General features: G+C 36.7%; 2 protein-coding genes across 5 annotated transcripts; both read right to left on the bottom strand.

The window, feature by feature from the left end:
- Window positions 1-137: 137 nt before the first annotated feature.
- On the bottom strand, window positions 138-5,043 carry LOC101244674 (uncharacterized). The gene is made up of 4 exons (XM_004241587.5): window positions 2,104-5,043; window positions 1,318-1,500; window positions 1,158-1,217; window positions 138-672 (listed from the first exon to the last, which is right to left on the bottom strand). The coding sequence occupies exons 1-4, from the start codon at window positions 2,308-2,310 to the stop codon at window positions 376-378; spliced, it is 747 nt and encodes a 248-aa protein (XP_004241635.1). The 5' UTR covers window positions 2,311-5,043; the 3' UTR covers window positions 138-375.
- A 703-nt stretch (window positions 5,044-5,746) lies between these two features.
- Window positions 5,747-18,114, bottom strand: LOC101244963 (uncharacterized). Of its 4 annotated transcripts, none has more exons than XM_010324314.4 (19): window positions 17,758-18,114; window positions 16,448-16,489; window positions 16,197-16,268; window positions 15,144-15,209; window positions 14,086-14,238; window positions 13,007-13,118; window positions 11,565-11,610; window positions 11,386-11,457; window positions 9,870-9,932; window positions 9,506-9,660; window positions 9,332-9,396; window positions 9,007-9,157; window positions 8,533-8,638; window positions 8,314-8,449; window positions 7,186-7,250; window positions 6,919-7,083; window positions 6,520-6,592; window positions 6,346-6,426; window positions 5,747-6,163 (listed from the first exon to the last, which is right to left on the bottom strand). In XM_010324314.4, the coding sequence occupies exons 1-18, from the start codon at window positions 17,759-17,761 to the stop codon at window positions 6,368-6,370; spliced, it is 1,605 nt and encodes a 534-aa protein (XP_010322616.1). In that variant the 5' UTR covers window positions 17,762-18,114; the 3' UTR covers window positions 5,747-6,163; window positions 6,346-6,367. The 4 variants fall into 4 exon arrangements, with proteins under 4 accessions (XP_010322616.1, XP_004241636.1, XP_010322618.1 ...); XM_004241588.5 differs by having other exon boundaries at window positions 16,197-16,271; window positions 17,758-18,012; XM_010324316.4 differs by lacking the exon at window positions 15,144-15,209 and having other exon boundaries at window positions 17,758-18,054.
- Between the last annotated feature and the right edge of the window lie 471 nt (window positions 18,115-18,585).

Here is an 18,585-nt window from a genome sequence, read left to right as displayed (position 1 = left end):
TTTGCAACATCAAGAGCTTGAACCAAGATGAAACTGATACCACCAATGATCTTGATTGTCCAAACATCATTGCTAATGCGTCTGAACCAAATGAAGCTGCTATAGACCTATAGTATTATATCTACGAGCCATAAAAATATGCAAACAAGAACCTTATTCTATATTCTTGTAATCTAGTTTACAAAGATTTTTCAATCTAAGAGTAATACCTATTAACACACAAGTAAAAGAACTGAAACAGTGAAGGAAGGGTTGACATAATCTGTCCTAGTTCCTTTACATATACCATACACTTCATAAATTCAGCAGTATAGTATTTCTATGCAACCTCATGTGCACTGGGGGAGTCAAAACTATACATACATACAGAAGCTTTCAGGAATAGCCAACACGTCTACAACGGACCCAGAAAGCTGTCCCTCCACTCCGTCCTCGAGCAACAGCTATTTCCTCGTCAATGTAAAACCAGATGAAAAATGGATCCTTATCCTTATTGCTAGGTTCTCTTTCCTCTTTACCCTTAATACTGATATCAAAAGGATTGAATGGTCCAACTTTTATCCGAAGCCGCTCAAACACGAAAGCTAGAATCCTATTCTTCCATGAAAATGGTCCTTCAAATGTCAAGAATCCAAGAGGCCCCAGGTAAACACCATTTTCAATCCTCTTCGCCTAGAATTTTAGTCAAGAATATTATTCATCTTAGGATTGAAAGAAGAAAGCATCTATACTCTGCAGTTAAATTGCAGTGCATCATCTGAACAACTAAAGGAAGCAGATATTTAAAGTGAGAATGTAGTTTGCTTGTATAGCACAAACAAAGATATTTGAATTGCGGGTATGCACTTGTTTATTTATCTTTTTCTCTTGGATTTGAAGTTAATTCCAAGAAGGGAAATGTACACTAAGATAGTCATTTCATAGAAGATCCGCGGTGTAACATTATATCACTAGATACACAATTTACAACTGACAAGAATTAGCAATTACTATAGGTCTCTATGAGATTGAATTATATGATGTTATCTCATCTAACAGTTTACACAATTACAAACAAAAGGATCTGTCATTCATATTCTCTAGTTTTATCTTCTAAAGTAAGAGTAATGTCCATAATTAGTGTTAAGAGACGGATAAAAAAGACAAGTAGAGCTTACAGCTGCATCAAATCTCTGTATGGCTGTAATTGGGAAATATCTACCTTGTCCTAATCCTTTCTGCAATATAAAGGTTCCAAGTTAAAATGAAGCATTGGACAAGATAGGGAACTTGATCAAAGCATAAAAAAACGAATGAAAATAAAAATCAGTTACAAACATCAGCTGTAAAAATGAGCATCCATGTTCTTCCAGGCGACTTGGCTCCACCAAGAGTCTCAAGAAACCTGGAGGAATCAATTTTTGCTCTCTCGATCGCAGCCAAAGCAGCTAAAATCTCCTCTGCTGGAACCTTTCTTGTTTTGGCAGCATTTTTCAGCACTCTTACACTCTCTTCAACTTCCTAAATTAAAATTTTACCAATATAAATTCACACAACCGGTTGCAAAACGAAAGTGAATAATCCAACCAGTCTAAAAAGGTTTTATTTTTTTTCCTCGTAATTCATTTAAATAACTAATAAAACCTTTTTCTTTCTTATGATTATTAGCAGATAGGAGTGCATTGTCTTGTTGCCCTTACTAGTTGTCATACGACTACTCTCGTAGTTCTTGTTCTTCAATTTAGGTAAATTTTAGGTTTGCGCACACTCTACCCTACTCAAACCCTACTTTGTGGGACTACAATAGTTATTTTGATGTTGTTGTTGTTATTATTAGGTAAAACATATCAAACAGAAAAACAAGTTTTTTTTATGAGTCAATTTAGACAAGGTATAAACTCAATTTTTTAGATGAGCTCAATTGAGCTGATCAAAATCAGTTGAATTGTGCGGTTAATGTCTTCAGGGAGGCTAATTTTGTCACTACAACTAGTATTCTCACTCTCCCTCTAGAATTAAATAATTTTGGGAAAAACATATAGTATACAAATCCTCTGAATATAGTAAAATTCTGCAGCAATCTTACTTAAAATCCATGAAGAAAAGGAAAAAGTGAAGTGATACCTGGTTGAGTAGTTCATTTTCTTTATCTTGAATGAGAACGGGAGGTTGAGAATTCTGGTCCTTTTCGTCATGAATGGCTCTGGTTTTTAGAGCAGAGAATCTCAGAGGAGTTAGTAATTTGGAGTGATGACAAGGGATATGGAAAGTGCAGATTGAAGGGTTTGTACTCCATTTCAAGGACAACAAGGAAGAAGATTGCAGAAGCATCTCATAAGTGGCTGTGGCTCTAGTTATTTCCTCCTTTTGTTTTTGCTTTTCAATCAATGAAGTGCATCCACAAATTCAATAATACATCCGTACGTCTAGATTAATTAATTACAACACATCATTTACTGCATTTTTTCTAACATACACTATAATCTTAATTTGACAGTGTAAAAATTTCTGATTATATAATCATGAATACACTAACTCTAGACAATATTGTTGCGCATATCTATCGAAAGGGGTGAGCCACCCTGATTGGGTATGTTGTCCCACACTAATCTTAGACCAAGAAAGAAATGCATATTCCCGGTGTGTAAGAGAGGATCGAAACGGTCACATATTGTAACGGATTTAGATTATTTGTTAAGACTACATGCGGCACTTGACAACTTACTCACGAATCTTTTCATGATCCCTTTTATACTAAGATCGCTAAGAGAATGAAAGAAAGACTTAGAAAATTTTGGAAGAAGACTTGTATTGCTTCGAAAGATTGCTTACGACTTGCTTGGTTGATTTACAAATGAGAACCTCCTATTTATACTACTACCTAGGGGCTAAAGTGTAAATAAAAATTACTTACAAGTCCCTATTCTAGAAAAGTCGACACTTTCTAGGATCTTCCAAAGCCTTTTTTGAAAAGTCTAAGTTATTCTAGAGAATTCTAAGCTTTATTTATTGATCTAGAAGGTTCTAGAGTTTTTCCCAAACCTCTCTTCAACTCTAGACCTTTCCGCCTTTATTTGGACACAAAATTTAACTAGGATGTGGCGGGACGTGACACTCTCCCCCACCTATTGATACGACGACCACGTCGCATCGTTACTTTATCGGCGATCGAGTCTTGTCTTCTCATATGCGCGACCAATAGTCCATTGACTAGATCAATGCCCTCGCGCAACTCTTTCAATTGTTTCTTTATCTCTTTTAACTCGGCCTCATGATCTACCTCCTTCTTAGGAGGCAAGCGCCTCGACGGCTTCTTTGGCATCACGATGTTGTTCTCTCTTGAAAGCTTCTTCATGCCTGGTGGTAATGACTTCTTAGCACCATTGTCTTCTTTCAAACTTGTAATGGTGGCTAAAAATGTTGACTTCTCCTTCTTAGGATTTTTCTTGAGCTGCATGGCCGTTAGTCGAACCTGCCTTTCTGTCTTTCTCCATGACAATAAGTTGTTGGAGGTAAGGATCGATCACTGTGTGGCACTCCTGGAAAAACTCCTGCCCAATAATTATATCAAAAAGATCTAAAGGAGCGACAGTGATGTTGGTTTTACCTTGCCACTCGCCTAGCATGATGCTTACTCCATGCGCAACTCCACTAACGGGAGTAGGTGGTGCATTGACCGTCCTAAGTTGGGTGTTACTTGGACTGTAATGCAGCCCCAACCTTGTCGCTGCCGTCTTGGTCATGATGTTGACCTCCGCACCTGTGTCGACCATAGCACGAGCGAGTCTTTTATTGATCGTGATGTCGACATACTGTGCGCCGCATACTCTCGGCTTCTCTTGTTTCTTGGTGATAGCTCCACATAGTCCTATCAAGCCCAACTGCGTCATCTCCGCACTTGTTCTTGCTCATGTGCTTCCTCATGTGCTTCTTTCTCTTTCCGCTCTCGCAGGATAGCACCAAGGCTCTTCAGCTCATGGCACCCCGCATAGCCATGCAGCCCAGTGCATATGTAGCAACCACCTCTTTTGGCAACCTATGTCTTTCTTTCAATGTTGTTATGACATCCAGACCTCTTGCCATCGGACTTATATGTGTCATAATTCTTAGGATGTGGTGGCTGCTCCTCGCCTTTGCCACGATCTCCCCCACCATGGTCATGACTACTTCTCACTTCATCTCCTTTGGCTTTGTTAGGCTTTCCATTCTTTAAGTCTGTTAAAGCTTCGGCCTGCATGATGACTTCATCAATCGTCGTGACCTATTGGCGTTCCATCTTCGTCTTGGCCCAACTTTGCAACCCATCCATGAAGTGGAACAACGTATCTTCATCGGTGAGGTTGGGAATCTGTAGCGTAAGGGTGGTGAACTCCTGCACATATGCGTGTATGCTGCCCGTTTGCTTCAGTTCCCTAAACTTGTGCTTTGCCTTATAGATGACGTTGTTAGGGAAGAATGTCTTCTTGAACTCCTCTTGGAATTGCTCCCAAGTGTTGATGGTGCAACGCCCCTTCCCTATTTCTGACTCTTTACGCCTCCACCATAGCATGGCCATCTCCGAAAGATACAACACGATAGTATTGATCTTGTTCTCGTCGCTTCTCACCCGACTACACTTGAAGTAATTCTCCAAGTGCCACAAGAAATTCTCTACCTTTTGCGCGTCACGGACGCCTTTGAACATAGGTGGCTTGGAAGCCTCGACCTTGGCTTCCTTATCTCGATCGAAAGACAACGATCCTCCAACTTCTATGCCTTCCTTGAGTGCTTTTATTTCGGCCTTCAGAGTCTCAATCGTACCAAGTGATTCCGTAAGCTGACGCTCCAACGAAGTGATGGTCTCCTTCGCGTTAAGCACATCTACAATCCGACATTCCAAGGAAGTGATGGCCTCCTTCATCTCGAACTCGGTCCGTTGGCGACCTTCCAACTCCTTCTGGATGCTCTCGATCTCCTCAAGGGTGAAGTTCTCAAGGGTCTTGAACTTGCCGTCGGCCACATTCATGCAACAGGCTATATCTCTACGGCCTGTCTTGCCACTTCCACCCTTTCGACCCATTTTCTCCAGCTATGACGTCTATGTCGTCTTCGCCCATTTCTTCGTCACTTGCTTCGATAGTCGATGGTGGATGAGATGTTAGCACCTCGCTAGGTGTGAAATCGAGCAACACCTCCTCTTTCGATTCTTCTTTCCACCATCCAAACGGACGTTGGTGGTGCTAGCGCCGTTTACATCTCGTTCGGTAGTCATTCCCTTAATAACAAACCTCGCTCTGATAGACTTAGAGTATTCGCTAAAGCTCCTTCCGACACTTAACAACTTACTCACGAATCTTTTACAATCTTGTAAGCTCAAGTAAGCATTTTATACTAAAATCGCAAAGAGAATGAACGAAAAACTTAGAGAATTTTGGAAGAAACTTATATTGCTTTGGAATATCGCTTACGACTTGCTTGTTTGATTTACAAATGAGAACTCCCTACTTATAATACTACCTAGGAGCTAAAGTGTGAATAAAAATTACTTACAAATCTCTATTCTAGAAAGTGTTTCTAGAATCTTCCAAAGCCTTTCTTGAAAAGTCTAAGTTATACTAGAGAATTCTAAGGAATTTTCTCGCCTTCTTGATTGATCTAGAAGGTTCTAGAGTTCTCCGCAAACCTCTCCACAACTCTAGAACCTTCCACCTCTATCCGGACACAAAATTTAACTAGGATATGGCAGGACATGACACATATACTGTAATAATATGTTCCGCAAGATATCTTTATATAATGTCTAAAAAATATACGTCCTGGATTATATAAATATCAGCTCAATAAACTAATAGTCATAGCCAATGTCAAGAATTGAATAACAGATGTGCAGCTCGCATGAACTTAAAGTTCCAATGCCAAAATTTTGTTTTAAGTTATGATGGCACAAGTGTATAACCAAATAACCTCATACTTGATATCGTTCTAGAAAACAATACATCATCGGATGGAGGCGAAAATAACAAAAAACAGAAACAACACCACGCTAAGGAAAACATCTCTCCACTAAACTGATGAACATTTATGCGTGTATCTGAACAAAGGACCAACTTCTGTTCCAATAAATACTGCGGAGGGCCACATGTTTGTGTTGCCACTGCTCTAGCAGGGTGCAATGGAAACCTCGTATGCTCAACTTAAATTGCCTCTGAAAACACAAACAAATAGTAAAGATAGTGATCATCGGCTTGAAACTGGATATCAAAAGCAATGCTCCACAAAACTACAACATCTAATTAAAAAATTTCGCAATTCATAATATGTTTATTTTTTTGTCAACCAAAAAACTTTAATGTGAAGTAGAGCAACAAAAGGAAGCAAAAAGTCCACCTTCTGAGTTTGCCTATGCTGTTTATGCACTATCAGCAACAGTAGGCAGTGCAGTAATTTTCCCCACAGCAACAGTTTTCCCTGCACAAATGACAGAAATTATGATCCTCCTATGTCGTGTGATAATACAGAAACAAAAAGAAATTTGAGGTTACGAACACAATGGTTTCTTACCTTCAGTGCGAAGAGTGAATCGTCCAAGTTGAGCAAAGTTGGAGAATTTCTCTACACATATCATATTATTCACCTGGCATGATAGTTTCAAGAGGTTCAAATACCAACACGAGACGTTAACCTAAGGATCTAGCTCTAAAAACAACCAAAAAAGGGTGAACTTGAAAGGGACTAGGGATTTCAAGGTAAAGCAATGATTTTGTCCTCAAACTAGAAAATCTTCATGATTCCCTGTTAGAAAGGTGGGACAAAACACAAACACATTGTGATACAGGAATTGTACCTTCTGCAAATTCAAATATAACTCGAAGTCACCCAAAATTATGAATAACAGAACCATAAGAATCGATCTAAGAACCATGTATTCCCAATCTACGGGCATTCAATTAGACAGCTAACCTGAACACGGCATAAAACAATAGCGCCATTCTTAACAAACAGAGGTTTTTTCTTCATAGGTTTCTTCGTTTTTAGATCAATCTGCTGCATCAGTTCAACAATCTCACACTCCTCAACAACCGCATGGACATGCAATACAGCTTTGTATCCAGCAGTAAAAATAGCCTGACAGCAAGAAATTCCATTAACAGAAGATTGGTAGCACATGTGCAATTTTGAATCCAAGTGAGGTAATGAATTGCTAAGTTAGGGTTGGTGGATTCATACATTGTCCAACAGCTCAAGAATCTGTAACTGCGCAACAAACTCAGTAACTGCAGGTATTGGCTTTGCTGCAAACAGTAAGCTTTGTTAGAATTCAAAAACGCTTGAAAGCTATCCACCACAAAATGATGGTCTAAACCCACTTGAGATTACAATATGAAACAACATTTAAATTTTCATTTAACCAAGAAAAAGAAATCACTTCCTCCCTCATCCTTGTAGAAAATCTTCGTATTGCCCTTTTTTTAAATTAGTTGGTAACTACATATTTGTTAGCAGACTGATTGACTTCAAGTGCAAGCTACCTCAAGAAAAGCTACAACTGAATGTGTGTTTGTTGCCCAGGTAAGGACTAAATATCAATGTTAGTTTGTTATCAAATCGCTCATAAGATATTGTTGTATGAGTAGCACTTGCGACCATTTCCTATTTGTTTCAATGCTTTTTGCTACAACTTAAATTCATTTGCATGACTTGTTCTGATATTATCATACATATCAGCTTCTCATAGAGCTCAATATCTAACTAACCTACCTGATTAAATGAAGTGCTGCCAAAAGTTGTATATTTTGCATCCTTCACAAATTCTCCGCAAAAATATGATTAAATAGAGGCTGAATGGTGGACAGCCTAGACAGAGAGCGACTCCAACACAAATAGAATTAAATACGAGTATTGCTAATTATTTGTTCTTGCTAGCCCACTGGTGCAACTGATCTTTGTAAAAGGGTGTAAACGGTTCTTTAGACAAAATCAGGGACTAACATGACATATACAGCATCATCTAAAAACATAACACCCTTCTTAAATTCACAAAAGTAAAGACTGCTAACTGCTTTGCACACCCCAGTGAAAAAATCTACTTTTTATGCCTTTTTTCCTTCGCAAATAAAACAATTAACATATTCACCAGTCCACAACCTCTGAGCTGTTATGTTATATGTATCACAATTCTTTCTCATGACATGTTATCAGATACATACCACTTGCTTACATCACATGGTCAATAGAAGTAATATTTCTTCTACTATTTAACTCGTTAGCAATAGAAACAATCACAAACAATTGGCATAGATCAAGAAGATAAGGAATGTCAATTCATTATGACAACGATTAGTTGGGAAAACATACCAACACTGCACAAGACAAAGCCTGACAAAAGGTCATCTTCCTCAACTCCAGATAACCTAACACGCACATTTTCTCCGGGACCAACATGCCTTACTCGATCTTCATCACAGAATATGGCAAGAACTTTTACAGCAGCCTATAAATCAGCTCGTGAGATGAATTTCCTCGAAAATTCCATCAATTACAAAACTTGATAAAATTAAGGTAAAAAAATAGCACCTTGTTTGGCATAATCAGTAGATTATCACCCTCACGTATGCTTCCAGACTCAATTTTACCCATAACGACAGTTCCCATGTCTTTAAATTTGTCAATAATAGGCATTCTGAAAAGAAAATGGAAATTGAAATAGGTAAACAACTTGGCACAAGTGTAGAGGGAAATTACGAGACAAGAAAAATAGAAGGAATTCCTTGCTTATGATCCGGTGAAGGGAACAAGAGCGATGATGCATAGAAAAAAAGATCAAATCAATAATGCAAATGAAATTCTCAAAAAAAAAAAATTGCAAACAGAACTTCCAAGTCTTACTCCCCCCCCCCCACCCACGGGATGATTGTGGATTGTGATTCGCCAAATCATTGTCGAGCAAACTAAACTAGAAGGTTAGCATTAGAATTAGAAAATATGAGTGGAGCAAGGAAACAGAAATAGGAAGATGCCACCAAATAGGCAGAAAGAGGAAAGAAGTACCTCAATGGACCATTAGGATCTCGAGGTGGAACTTCGACTGCATCAAGGACTTCAAAAAGGCAGTGACCACTCCACCATGGGCATACACTCTTCTCCAATCTAGTTTTCAAATTTGAACCCAAAAGCCCAGAGATCGGAAGGAATTGGACATCTGAAATTCAAGCACAAAGAGAACATGAATCAAGCATCAGCAGCTTAGCCAATATGTAGAATCTTTGAACATAGAGAATAACAGTTAACAGTTATATTCAATAAATGATCATAAATATGAAAAACAAGTACATCAAACAAAGAGACAATCTGCAAGTAAATAATCCTTATTTACCTTTCTTGACATTGTACCCAGATGATCTCAAGAATGGAACCATTTTTGACTCAATCTCATCATACCTTCATGAACAAGTTGGACCAAGATTAGTTTGCAAATTGATAAAACCTGGTGGGCAAAGCTAGTGTATACAGGATGTGATAATACAAGTCGAAATAGACAGAAGATCACCTTTCTTTAGACCAATTGACAGTAGGATCATCCATCTTATTTACAACAATAATAAGCTTTGTAACCCCTAGGGTCTTTGCCAATTGAACATGTTCACGTGTCTGCCCACCTCTTTCATATCCAGTTTCGAATTCACCCTTTCTAGCAGATATAACCTTCACAATAGAGCAAATAATGATCAGCTACTATTCTTATGCCTCAATCCCAACCTATTGGAGTTTTCATATGAATCCTCACTGTCCAATTCACTATATATGGACCCATTTTGTTACAGAATTCAATAATCCGGCCTTCAACATTTCCAAGTAAAGAGTTGATTCACACAAAATAAAAGACGTAAAAGATATACGACAAAAGCTCTTACCAGCACTCCAATGTCAGCTTGAGATGCTCCACTGATCATATTGGGAACATAGCTCTTATGACCCTGGTGACAAATGGAGCATAATAAGAAAAAAGATGTAGAGAGAGAATAGAAGAAAAAGATGAAGAGAGTACATAGATTACAAAGAACATCACAGTTTACGTACAGTTACAGGCAGAACTTAGTAAATTTCAACTTAAACAAGTCATTTTTTTAATAACCGAGAAATCCGTCTTGTGACCTGCCACCCTTTCGACCAATCACAGCCTTCTAAACTCGGTGGATAAAGGGCCGCCCCTCTACCCTTGTCCACTTAAATATCGGGCTTCACTTTGCATGGTGTGGGGCTTGAACATGCAACCTAAGTCACAAATCCTCCACCTTTTGCCACTCAAGCTAGGCCTAGGGAGCAACTTATAGAAGTCATTATTTTTGTTTCTTTACAATAAGGATGTGGCTTAGTAGTGAATGAAGTGGAAGGAGGACCCTAAAGTCTCAAGCTCAAATCCCAGCAAAGGCAAACAACACAAGAGGATTGCTTCTCATCTCTCTAAGCTTTGGTGAGTAGAGCTACTCGGCACCTGTAGTGGGAGGTAGCATGTATTCGTTGGGACAACTGAGGTGCAAGTTGACACTGACACTGCCATCAAATAAATTTAAGAAAGTTTGTTTGAAAACTATTCGTTACATAGTGAATCATTATTTATTACCCCCTCCATTTAAAAAAGAATGACCTACTACCCTTTTCGGTCTGTTTCAAAAAGAATAACCCTACTCCTTTTTTTGGCAACACTTTAAGACCACAAGTTCATGTGGCATGTTTAAGACTACAAGATTAAAGGGCCACAAGATAGAAAAATCTTCTTTATTTTTTCTTAAACTTCGTGAAAACTAGACCTCATTGGCTTGTCCTAAGCTTTTCGACCTTCTAGTCATGTAGTAATATAAAATAAAGGCTCAAAAGACAATTGTAGAGGAGATGAACGTCAATTTCTGGCGAAAAAAGGGATTAATCTATGATTTAAGATCAGCATGGGACTTTTTCCAAGCTATCACTCATTATAAGATCACAAAAGCACTGTTTTTAAAATAATTGAGGTGTTTGGGATAGTTTGCACACACCTAGGCTGATAACACGAGGTACCTGCTACCTCTCACCAACACAGGTAATGTGTATTATGTCCATCAAGGCTTGGACAGATGGAAAGAAACCAACTATTTTTTTTGTTACCGTTGGATTAGAACCTGAGAATTCAGTGACCACTAGGACACTCCCTTTGTTGTATTACTAAAGCACTGTATCTTCCAACAATGTTTAATGATACAAAATTGATGGTACCAAAAACACTAATATGGCATAGAGACTCACAACTTTAGATCAAGGAAAACTTTCTATAGATCTTTGAAACCATGGGGCAAACGGCACCTCTCGTGCACATAAACTCGTCACTTAATACTCGCACCTTTTCCCTCGTGCACAAGGTAAACCAGAAAAAGCATGAGGATAAAAAGTTACCGGGGCATCAAGAATTGTAAATCTTGTCGTCTCTGTTTCAAAATGTGCTCTTCCTACTTCAACTGTTATTCCCTGAAAAGGAAGTGACCAAGAAACACAGAATCACTCGTAAGCTCCTCCACATTACCAGCCCCAAAAAAGAGGTAATATACCAATTTAAGTAATAGATAAAGCAATACCTTCACCCTCTCTTCTTCATTTGTATCCATAATATAGGCCATATACCTAAAAGACATTGAAAAAGGAAAGTTAAAAACTAAAAGGAAAAGCAATAATTAATCAAAGACGGTGTGGAAGATCATTCCACATGCAAGAAACTAAACTGATGTGGACCCTCTTCAAAACTCATTATCGATAATTGTGTACTCGAAGTTAACAAGATGGAATCAAGAGATATTCTATCTCAAGAATAATCAAGCATGAAATATCAGGAACCATGCAAACAACACACAACTAGCTTCAGAATTAAAGAAACCGAAAAAAACAAGAATGAGCATCTATCTTTGCAACAACCTCTTGCAGATAGAAAGGTCAGTTGGACTCTAGGAATGTGCCTAGATTATCAGAATTAACAGGAACTAGTAACCCTATGTTCCGTAACCAAACTCAGAACTTCAAGAGTTCTAGCAGTAAACAATGATCCAAGCTTTGATAGTACAATTTCACATCCACCAAATTCTAACTCCAATTAAAAGAAAGTACCAGCAGAATTGCAGATGGCTGGTTTATAAGAAATCAATCATTTCATGGAAGTCTTAACAGAAAAATGCCACAATATCCTAAACTTGAACATCAGATGATAAGTTTTACTGGGTTGTAACTTGAGCTCTCTAATGAGGCTAACCAATCATTAGAACAGCAACTCAGTTATCATCATGCAATAAAATGACAAATAGAAGGGCTAAATCTTCAATATACACCCAAAGAAGCTAATGGTGGCAACAGAATCTTAAGCACAACAACTGTTTTCAAAAAGAAAAAGACCCTTCAGCACACACGCAAAATACTGCACAACATACTCAATGCTTTCTAAAATAACAAAATGCTCTAAAGCAACCAGATCACTTCTCAGAGCTTCCAAATTAACTAGCACATAATTCGGAATGCAAAACTAAATTACTAATTAGTGAACCTAACAAATCCATTAAAAGTGAAACAACAACTAGTTTTTCCTTGATTGCAATTATCATATCTAATTATTGCCATCAGTGGCTGCACTTCTTGTCATTCACATTTGAACAAAAGATTCACAGAAAGCAAACCATCACAATATGCAAGTAATATTGTAGATAACATACTTCTTCTTTAAAATGGTAAGGTATAAATTGCAGATAACCTACGTATTGGATGAGATCCTGAAAAGAGTGGACAATGCAAGTAGTTTATTTGAGAATTATTTGAGTCATGGTCCATTTGACATTGGTACTCGGTAAATTGTGACTTCAACAGCCAAAATTTGTCTAACTAATGAAAATCATGATAAACCAAGCTTCATAGAATGTATCGCAGGTTATCTAACAAACCAAGAGGCCACAATGAATTTTGCAAAAGTCATACACAAGTTCATCAATTAAGAAACACTGACAGCATATCTTGACTATAGTAAGCTAGTAAACCTTACCAGCTCTCTCTGTTTTTATCCTTCGCTTCTTTCTCATACTTTTGTATCGTACGGTCATCAACTTGACCACTAAGTAATAGTATTTGTCCTCCAATAGTAGACTTTCCAGCATCTGTAGGTGATATGGAGAACTCTAAGTAACAATATATGATGTTTCTCAGTTAAACAATTAGATCGCATCTTACCAGTTACCAATCAGCTTTGCGAATGAAAACTTTCACATAAAAAACAAGAAAGCGATTTTGCATCCTTTTTTAAAAATTGGAATAAGTAAAAAGTGATCTTGTATCTGACATACTGCACATGCAAAAATGGATTTTACTAGTTCAATAAGTTGGACACAGCTTACCAACTTAACCAAAAACTCAAACATCGCCATTTCAATTTCCACGCCACACCGACATCTCAATTCTCATCAAGCAACAGCTAATGTTTTACCAAATCAAGAATGGGGAGAAAAGATAAATAAAAAAAATGCAGACATAAAATACCAAAAAGATTGAGGAAAGATGCATAGAGTACTACATCCGATCCGACATACTGCACATGCAAAAATGGATTTTACTAGTTCAATAAGTTGGATACAGCTTACCTACTTAACCAAAAACTCAAACATCGCCATTTCAATTTCCACGCCACACCGACATCTCAATTCTCATCAAGCAACAGCTAATGTTTTACCAAATCAAGAACGGGGAGAAAAGATAAATAAAAAAAATGCAGACATAAAACACCAAAAAGATTGAGGAAAGATGCATAGAGTACTACATCCACAGAGTACCTAAAAACGCTCAAGATATGTTTGAGAGGTAAGACGACATACGATTTTGGGGGAAATAAATAAACGGGCAGGACCTATAAGTCCTTAATGATAAAAAAATATCAGTACCATAAAAGAATTTCAAAAAAGACAGAAAATAAAACTACATTGTACCAATAGTTATTTCCTCATTTACCATATTATTTTGTTTGCCTAATTTTCCTTCTTGATACTTGGGAGATTTGTACTCATCAAGCTTCACTACAATGACAATCATGCATCAAGTGTATAAAGAGTAAATAGAAAAAGGAAGACTTACCCACGTGACCAATAAATACCACATTCAGATGCCTCTTTTTATTGACTTCAACCTCCACCTGCATATCTTCTGGGGGAGAACTTTCTTTTCCAGAGACACCCTTTGGATCGACATGCTCTGGCTTTAAGTCTGGATGTGCTTCATCTCTTAACTCTGATACCGTCAATGAAGTAAACAATTACGTAACAGTTTGAATAAAGGTTTCAGTAATCTAAAGATATCATTTTTCACCAAAACAGTTAAAACTCTAAATACCCCAAAAGTTCTCCCTTTTGTAAAACTTGAATACACCAAAATGCCCTATGAGTAATGTAACAAAGTAGGGAGGTGTCAACAAAAGAGTTAGGAACAATTATCATTGAAGGGTGGCTACTTGAAGACCTCAATAAGGATTCTCTCAAGGTAAATTTCCATAGATATAGTACCCAATAATCTTCGTATAAGCTGAATCACCAAAACATCAATGTCTGTGACTACAAAATTGCCAAGCTGTGAGACCAGTCTCTCTCCTCTCTGCTGAGCAGAACACCAGAGAGAGAGGCACAAGTAGCAACTGATCTCCCTCTTTTGAACAGTAAGGCCCACAAGATTACTCTTTGTGAATACAGTTAAAAGAAAAGGCTCAATCCCCATTACACTGACATCTTTCTGCAACATAAAGCCATCATTTCAGCGCAGATGACATGAGCCCCTTCAGCTAATTTCAGCATGATTCTTTTACCTACTCCCACCTCAAAAACCCTCCCAATCAAGAGGAGATGAAAATTAGGAAACTCATCCAGATCATTGATCTCATACCAAATCACATCAATAGAATCACTTTTTTGAGAAATTACGAGACATCTAAGTCATAAAGTAAAGAGATCTATTCATTTATAAGAAAAAGAAAAAACGGGGATCAGATTTATGATAAAATAGAATCCCGTAACTAGGACAAAAAGTTGTTTTATAGATGCAGATTTCCCGGTCAAGCATATCAAAAGAAATCACTTAATAACACAAAAGAATAACCTCCACAAGAACCAGATGATGCATAATCTGTTCATGAATCTACCTACCATCTTCCGGCATATCAGGTTTCCCAACATCATCAGTCTTCCTCTCTTCTTCCATAAAACTATCCTCTACCATTTAATAAACAATCAAAACGTCATCCAGAAAGTTCCTAATGATATCAATGTAGGACATGAAAGCAGGGGGTAAAAGTATATCGACATATAATATATGAAAGAACAAATGTACAAGGTATCAAAAAATAGATTTTAGAAAGATATTAGCAGAAACTAAGAACAAAGTCTAATAGCCTTTGCAAGTTACAATATAAAAAAGGAACATTTTCTCTCCTTTGGAAAAAATAAAAAGTAAGTAAATAGGGAAATCATGATTTTTGAACTCTGTAGGTAGTTTCTTGTGTGCGTTACCATCCAAAACTAAAAGCAACAAACTTTCATGAAGCCTACTAAAAGTAGTGATTTGAAGGACTCTAAACCTTGTCAAAGATACTTAAGACAATCGCCCCCAAAGAAACAAGATTTAGAAAACGACAATGTCAAAGTTAACAGTAACATCACATGATCGCATATAAATATAAGACCAACAAAGGATTTCTTCTTAAAAAAAATTGTCCTATGGGGATAATACCTAACTACCAAGCAGGAAAACAAAAGAAGAGAAGTCTTACATGCACCCCGAGGCCCAAAAGAGCAAAGAAGCATCTAAATATACACAACAACAGGCCTAACTTTTAAACCACGAGAAGTTTCAATGATGTGAGTCCACCAAAGAAAACTAAGAAGAGAAGTCTTACATGGACCCCCAGGCCCAAAGGAGCAAGGAAGCATCTCATATACACAAGAACAGGCCTTACTTTTAAACCACAAGAAGTTTCTATGATGTGGATAATAATTACAAATCTTGGGGAAGGAGAGAAGCGGAAGAGGGAGAGGGATCAAATTTAATTATAGACTTTTTTACAAATCAATATAAATCATGAACTTAGCAATAATATACTGACATCAGACCATCGCAATGAAAAGACCACTTCTAAACACTACAAGCAAATAGCCACTCAAGAACAAGCAAGGCAAGACATCAGTGAAGTTGCTACTAACCTCCATCAACTTTATCATGTTTTATAGCTTCACCAGGTCTAGCATCTTCCACGTTGACCAACACAGTATCTTCTGCTGACATTCAATCACAGATTAGACACTCAAAACCATATTTCCTTATGGTAAAGTAATGTAAGCCATTAATGGTCGACTTCAATGATAAGTGGATAAACAATCTATGACTACATAAAAAAACCTAGGTGGCAATAAGAATAGAACAAATCATAGAACTGCTGTAATTAATGATATACCAGATGAATCAAGCTGCAGCGCCTTGATGTCCTCTTCAATATCTATCACATCAAACAACCAAAAGTATGAAATCCATGAATCCGTCATACCCCAACAATCTCAGAAGTTATCAACAAATGGGAGAAAACCCAGTAAAAAAAAAAACATCACAGAAGTCATTATCTATAGAAGGTGAGTTCGGTATGGAGGAATATGTTATCCATCGAACACCTGACATGTATCGGTAAAAATGTTTTTCTTTTGGTGAGTTCGGTATGGAGGAATATGTTATCCATCGAACACCTGGTAAAAGATATTTTCTTTTAAAACATATCATTTTAACTAGTTGACTATAAATTAGATACAATACATCAATGATGCTATTAGTAATATGAACATTAGAACCCAATACTAAAGAAAACTAATCATAGCAAACTGTTGTCCTATGTTTTTGAGCAAATTAACTCTAATTGCTTCAACAAAATCTCAATTGACATCTTGCTTATCTATGCATTGTACTAACAGAAACTTCATGAAAATTGAAGGGAATAAATCATGTTGTTAGTGAAAAGTGGTTGAATGGCACAAACATATCATAAACATTTAGTTCATGATGATAATACATAAGATACAAAGTAAGAATTTTCAAGATAATAATTTAAAAATAGATGTTATTATGCAAAGTAGGATTACAATGTATATGTTTAGTTGTTGTAGACATTATTCAATTTAACCCCAATAACTCCTAACTACTAATTGAATTAAATTGTTATTATAAGAAAAGGACTTCCTTAGTCCTAACATTAAAAGACACTTCCTTTTTAAGCTACAAATCGCCTATGTATTAGTTTTTCAAAAGATTTTTGTTGAATTTTGATGAAAAGAGAACTTTATTCTATATTAATTCGACTAAACCAAAATCAAATAGTTAATAAATTAGTATAGATTGAAACTTACAGAGTTCACCATTATTAACCTAAGGATATACTATTACAACATACAAACAAACAAAGGACATAATCCAGGAAATATATCAAGGTGACCAAACACTGAAAAACCATGAACAGATATTCTATCATTAAAAACTCCAACAAGCGAATTGTCTTTTACTGAATTTCTACGAAATCGACTACTGAGCTCTTCTCAAATAAGCTATAAGGATATTAGATTATCAGTCAAAGTAAATAGCTTCTAATCTAACTCAGTATGCAAATTCCGCCAAAAGAATAATGGACTAAATGCGACGATAAACCCTAGATTGAAAAATCGATAGAAGAAGTGAAGATCTGATACATAACATATAAATCAGCAAGCGAGAAAAGCTACATACCCATGGGGCTCGGTTAATTGAGTGAGAGGACGCGTAGGGTTTGTGCTTGCGGTGACAATAAATTGAAGGTGCTGCTGATGAAAATCTATTGGAGGCTGCCCGCTTCTTTTTTTTATACCACTTGCTGAAACCGTAACCTGGGGTTTTAGGATCGGTTCAGATGTTAAACCGGCCTGTCAAACTTTTTTTTTTTTTATTTTTTTCTTTCTTTGGACTATTTTTAAACTTAAAAAGCTTTTCTTTTTTTTTTGGTTCATAAATTTTTTTGGATCAGTAATTTAAGTCATATCTTACATCAACTTAGCAAATTCTGAGGATTTTGATTTTTTGTATCGATCTAGCGTGAAAGTTTGCCCTACAAATTGATATTAATTTTGTCTTTTTTATATGTTTTTTCTCATTTGATTTAATTATCATATTTTGTATTCAATTCTGTATTTTTATTATTTTTTGTGTTTTGAAGGTCCTCAAAGCGACTAAAAGTTTGCCATTTACATGATTGCATCAACAGATATCTTCCCTTTCCAACTTTACACAATATTGATATCACGTTTTAGAAAATAAATGCTCAATGGGGTTTATTTTATGTCTCATATATATGACATACTATACTACCAAACTCACTTCACTTCATTGATCAATCTCTTGTATGTAATCTGTTATGAAGTCTTAGCAACAATGCAGAGATAAAATTTAGAGAAAAATTAAGAACACACAAAAGCAAGTTCATCTGGCGAGTTAACAAAGGCTGGGAGATGTAGGAAAAGAGACATATGAAGTGATGATTTAATGAAGATGGAGGTAAACAACAAGCAAGAAACTCCAATA

Source organism: Solanum lycopersicum, chromosome 6 (assembly GCF_036512215.1).
Source record: "Solanum lycopersicum chromosome 6, SLM_r2.1".
Taxonomy (NCBI): Eukaryota; Viridiplantae; Streptophyta; class Magnoliopsida; order Solanales; family Solanaceae; genus Solanum; species Solanum lycopersicum.
The sequence above is the reverse complement of the archived record's forward strand: the minus strand, read 5'-3'. Positions and strand labels throughout refer to the sequence as shown.